At 32.3% G+C, this 6,266-nt stretch overlaps 1 protein-coding gene across 1 annotated transcript; it reads right to left on the bottom strand.

Moving 5' to 3' along the window:
- Positions 1 to 3,502: 3,502 nt before the first annotated feature.
- Positions 3,503 to 4,220, bottom strand: LOC113757696. Its single transcript, XM_027300841.1, has 3 exons — positions 4,131 to 4,220; positions 3,912 to 4,019; positions 3,503 to 3,736 (listed from the first exon to the last, which is right to left on the bottom strand). The coding sequence occupies exons 1-3, from the start codon at positions 4,218 to 4,220 to the stop codon at positions 3,503 to 3,505; spliced, it is 432 nt and encodes a 143-aa protein (XP_027156642.1).
- Between the last annotated feature and the right edge of the window lie 2,046 nt (positions 4,221 to 6,266).

Here is a 6,266-nt window from a genome sequence, read left to right as displayed (position 1 = left end):
GTGACTTGTACATTTCGAACATATCAAGAGAGTCTAACCAAAAAGATTGAGTCTATATAGTGACATTTGTCCGTCTTCAAAGTGGTAAAAATTTGTGAGGGAAAGTTTTGGGCAACAGACCTCCAAAACTTGTACCTAAATATTGCAAGAAAGTGATATTTTCTAGTTTTTTTTTTTTATCTGTACTTAGCTCGTTATAGAAAAGATTCGGCAATGGAAAATTCTTTAGGAGCATAGGACAATAGCAAAAGGTTATTTTATCTCCGTAGCAGCGTATGGTTCAGTTTATATCACTTCTATTGCTAGCAACGATTTCATTAACTATAAGGAAACTTAAAAACAGACATAGACACGTACGTACGTTTGTACATAAGTTACTCATTAACATATATTTTAAGTGTTATATTTTTGAAAATGTACGGTCAATTAGAAAAAGTAAATAAATATAAGGGAGGATATGTAAAATTAAATAAAAAAATATATAAATGCAAAGAAGGGTAATAATTGTTAGTATGTGTATATATATGATAAGTTAAATGAACATTAAATGTGTTAACGAGTACTCAATGGATATCCGTTAGAAAAATCCATACATACATGCATGCAATATATATATATATATATATATATATATAATGCATGCATGTATGTATGGGCACTCGTTCGAAGCGTCTCATATTATACATAGTAAATTGCATATGAATTTAAAAAAATCTAAAAGTAGAGACTAATAAATGTGTCTATGTATGTTTACATGAAAAGTCAAGGATAATTTTATTTTGATATATTAACGAGTGTCTTTATTATAAAAAAAAAACGAGTGTCTTTTGGATATTTATTATGGAAAACTTATGCACCTATGTATGCATAGCAAATTGGAGTTTAAGAAAAGACATAACATAAACTTGTAAATTACAGAGAAAGACGATGTTTAGTGATCACCTAAGTTGAGACTCCTTTCACTTTATCTTCGGGGACATGCTCATACACCAAATCTTCGGATCTGCCTCAGGGAAAAAAAAAATAGAAAGGAAGAAACAAAAAATTATATATATGTTTACTAATTGCTTATTTGATAATCTGCTATCCTTTCCGGCTCGGGATTATGGATTTCTTCTAGTACATAAAAAAAATTGTAAAAATGCGACGGCAACAGTTTAGATAAAAATTTGATTACTCAGGGAAGTTGAAATTGGTTACTTGGACTAATTATATCTCTAAATTTTTTTTGATAATCCAGTAATTGTGTCTTGCTAGCATAAAGAAGGATTTAAATAGTACTCTTTTTTTTTTTAAAGTGTAAGTAAGTAGTACTTTTTTTTAAAAAAAATGTAAGTGGAAAGGTTCAAATTCGAAACCTATCATTCACAATTCTTTTTCACAAACTATCCAATCCATCCCTCGTCCAAAGGATTTAAATAGTAACAATGTGAAACCTCCACTGACAAATTGCGACTATTTGGACTTTTAAAAAAAAGAAAAAAAGAAAAAAAGAACTTATGAAAACTATCACATTCTTCCAGTCCTCCCAAAACCTTTTATAGGTAAAAACTGGGAAGAAATATTTGTTGTTCTTAAAAAAAAAAAGAAAGAAATGTGGTAGGAAAATTAGCCGCCTCCCGCGGCGGTGGCGCCCCCGGTAATGGCGGCATATAACCATGATTACAAGAAACTCAATGTGGGTCATGTTCAAGTCACGTAAGGCAACTCTCTTCATATAGAATTAGAAAAAGATAAAAGAATGAGGTGGAAAAATTAGATTAGAAATCCTAAACTTTTACTAAAGATCAGTTCAGTCCCTGAGTTTTATTTATTTATTTTTAAATCCATTTCTAGTGCAAGATGGATCCAGGTTAGCACACATATTGCTTTATTAAATCAATTAGTCTATTGCAAAAATCACCCATGAGTTTCATGCAAATACTAAACTTATCATATAAGCTTTTACGAATAATGCATAATATCTATAATCTGCAATAAAACATATTATTACTCGGCCTTCAAGTAGCGATACAATATTTGCCAGAGGATTAAAAAGAACTACAAAATTCAATAATGACGTACGTGTAAATCTAGCTAGAAATCGTGTCAAAATTCTATCACGCCAAAGTAATTGGAATACATAATTATTTTTATTGGGACATATAAACATTTTTATTGCTTACATTTGATACTTATGAATTAAAACACAATTTTCGGTTGAAACCTGAACACCAACTTTCTTAAAAAATAAAAATAAAAAATTGGAAGAAACTTTTTTGGTAAACTAAAAGAGACCAAATCAATTTGTTTGACAAATTTTGAGGTCTTAGTAAGACTTTTGGATAATTTTAGAATCCTTTTACAAATCGAGAGTCACTTGAATGAAATTTTCTTGTGCAACCTGACGACTATCAAGTGAAAACATCTAATAGTGTTTTAGTATTTTCAACACAACATATTCATTTATTTTTTTAACTCTTCCACCCCATTTGAATCTTGAACGTGACAGTGGTGAAGATCCCAAGAGCATTTTCCTGACCACTGGATCAATTGCAGTGATTCAACACAACTTATTCAAGTTTCAAGCTTTCCACCCAAAACAAAAAAAAAAGAAAAAATTAAACCAAGAAAAAAAAAATTCAAGTTAGGTAACATGCGCACCGACAGTTGGGGCAGCAAGCCCGCTAAGACGTTACTGGGCCCTTCACTTATGATTAAGGAAAAGTTTAGAGGGGCCTCATACATAGAAGGATAGGGGCCCAATTGACGACAACCTTTGTTGTGCGTTTTCACGTTTCTTCTTGAGGCAGTGATAGCCAATTTTCACGATGTTCCAGTCCTTGTCCACCAATTCCTTATTTGGCTATTTCATTTATTAGACGAGTGTGTTTGGATTGAAGATTATATGAGAACTTTCTTTTAACCGTAGTAGTTTATTTGACGTAATGTAATGTATACGAGACAAAATAGCAATTAGAAAAAAATGAAAGCGTGATTTAAAAAAAAAAAATGTTTACAGAATTTTGAAAAAGCCTTTTGTTTCCCCGAATAATGATTATCCAAACTATTATATTTTCGTATTGTTGGGTAGTAGCTGACGACCATGAGATACACTTGACGACGTATAAAATCAGAATCCAAAGCAGCTTATACAGACGAAAAGGTGTCCAAGTCCATACCACGCTTTTTATTTTTTTTGGGTTGAAGGGCTTAAATCAAAATGTGGTTATTATTATTATTATTAAGGCAGATATTGAAAGCACCACCGACGTGCTCAAGTTTTAGCTTTTTTTTTTTAAAAAAAAAAATTTTCATTTATTCTTGGAGCTCTTATTAATTATTTTTCTTTCATCAAACTTGTTCTTTACAAGGGTCAAGTGATGAATGATCATACAGTTAATCTTAGAAGAAATACAAAAGAAGAAGAAGAACAAAAATTAAAAGCAAGACAAGATAACTTAGAGGCTCGAGCATCGCGCGCACCGCGCTTTAACGGCTGCATTACATGGCCATATCATTGCTACTTCTGAATGGCCGTCATCACAGCTTCAGTTACATCTTTCACATCCAAAACTTGATCTTCATCTTCAACAACTGCTTCCATGAAAAAGAAGTGTTTGCACGCAGCCTTGGCTTGAAAAATATTGAGATTTAGGTTTTCAAAGGCTTCGATAATTGAAACCAGCAAGTCTTTTCCCTTCTTGCATGTCACTCTCACCAAAAACTTTGTCCCAAACTTCTCTACTTTCACTTCCTGTTCCAAAAACCAAAAACAAAAAAAAAAAAGCTCATTGATTTTAAAATAAGGGACACATCAAAATTAAAAAAGAGCCATGCAAACTAATTATATCAAATGTATGCCTGTATGTGTGTTTTTTTCTTTTTTTTTTCCCCGGGGAGCACCAGGGGTTGGAGGGGGGATTCTATACTTGGATATGATTGATGAGGTTTTGGTATTCTCTTCTGATAGCTTCTAGTTGGAGTTTGAGCTTGTAGATGTAGAGAAAAGCATCCATGATGATTGAGCTCTTTTTCACCTACACAAACAACAAGAAATTTACTCCAAAACTGCTCAAAAAGAAATGTTCAACCTACTGGAGAAATGCTGAAAGGGTAAAAACAAAATGAAAAGTATAATTTGATATTACTGATTTAGAGTTGGTAAGTTTTCGCAGAATATGAAGCTTTCTCCTCAAGGCTATTCTCCTTTGTTCCCTGGAAACCCTTGATGGTACCATCTCTCTCTCTCTCTCTCTCTGCTGAATATGGATGGATCAAGTAAATATTTGCTTGGTATTTATAGATGAAAGGGGAGGAATGATGATGTGTATGGGGATCAGGGAATGTCTAAGCAGAGATTGACATAGTATTGTCTTATATATCATATTCTGTGATTATGAGGATCAACAAAATGATCATCCTAAAAGTAACCATCATCATCCTAACTATAGCTAAACTATCTTGTCACAGAAGATTTGTCCTAAATTAATACTATTGTGATGACGAAAAACAGCCACTCACCAACCCAAGGGAAATAAAGTAAGCAAGAAAGAGATGCTGACAAATTAATCAACCTAGCAAACGAATTTTAGAAATCCAGCTCTATGCCTAAATATAACAAGTTGCTTTTGAAACTTTTCAGGCAACGGTGTCGCAACTCATAAATTGGAGGTGAACAACATGTTTTCCAGTCTAGCTTCCAAACTCACAAAAAAAAAAAGGCAAACAAAATTGAGATGGATATTTCTAAAAAAAAAATTGAGAAGGTTAAAATATCTTGATTTTTTCTTAACTTCTATGTTAGTCAAACTGGTCTATCACGTCCGGTTTTAATTTAACAACACTATCTTTAAGATAGTGATTGAAAAGTATAATGCCTGAGAGCATGTGAAATTTAACAAGTCCTAAACAAACTTGTTCTTGTTCAAATTCTACCAACCATAATTTCAAGACTTGCATTTAGTTATCTTTTGAAACAAGAAATCTTTCCACAGCATATAAAAACTTGGGAGATGAGATAGAATCCAGTCCTTCTAGCTAAATTTGATAGTGAATTATTTATCAAAATTTATTTATTTGCGTTATCAACATATTTTTTAACTATCATTTTATCTTATATATATCATTTCAAAAAAGTGATACAATATTTTTTTCAAAAAAAATTCCAAATAATCTACCATCCAAACAGACTCTTTGATTCTATGCTTTCGGATGAGAAAATGTCAAATTATTTCTTCTACCAGAATGAAAAATAAAAGAAAAATAGAAGTCCTTATTGGTGAATGGTGAAGTAAGCTAAGTAGAGTCCAACCTCAACAGTGGCCATAGCTATTATAGGATCAGCAGAAAAGGACCACTAAGGGTGACATATATGCAGTCATTGAGACACCAATCTGAATTTCTGATGCAGGGTTAGCAAGTGCAGGGACTTTCCTAGGGGCCTAAGCAATGCAAGTTTGGAGTTTTTTGTGCATGGGATGCCAAATCGGAGTGGCAAATAGAATAGAGTTGCCAGCGGTGGATGTCTCGGCTGGCCTAGCCTGACTTATAATACTGATTGAGTCAGATAGACAGCATTGATCAGCAAGAAAGGCCGTCAATTCCCAGCTATCACGAGAATCTGGTTCAGAGTTACACTTTGTCTCGCAAACTTTGTAGATTTACCAATGGGATTGGGTCACATGCTCTGACAACGTTCGCTACGGTTGTTTTATTCTGTGTTCTCCCTACTCTTATAGTCTTAGGTGCTGAACAGCAAGTCCCATCAAAGCTACACTTTCCAGAATGGTTTGCCCTTGGATTAAAGGGGTAGCTTAAATTATGCCTATGAGATTATTTGAAATAATTTTTTGAAAAAAAAATACAGTAATACTTTTTATGATTAGATGTATATGAAATAAAAATAATGATTGAAAAGATAAAAAAATATTATTAAAAATGTATTTATAATATAGTTAAATAAAATTTTACAAATAACAACTTGTGCAAACACGCTTGACTTACTCTTTCTTAATTTCTTTTTTCACATTTCTAATTTATGATGCCAAATCAATTAGGTTTAGTAATTGAGACCCCAATATATATTGTCTTGAATCCAAATATGCTACTTTATAGACATTTCTAGTGTATGGTATATTAATCTTTTTTGGGGAACAACTTACAATATAAAAAGTTAATTTATTTTTCTAAAGTCACCAACGGCAATGAACAAACTGTTCGTAACATTTTAACATAAGCAGTTGCCAATTAGTATTCATTTTTTTTTTTTTTGACAAACGCAATTA

Source organism: Coffea eugenioides, chromosome 2, assembly GCF_003713205.1.
Source record: "Coffea eugenioides isolate CCC68of chromosome 2, Ceug_1.0, whole genome shotgun sequence".
NCBI lineage: Eukaryota > Viridiplantae > Streptophyta > Magnoliopsida > Gentianales > Rubiaceae > Coffea > Coffea eugenioides.
Note: the sequence above shows the minus strand (reverse complement) of the source record. Positions and strands in the feature narration are given on the sequence as shown.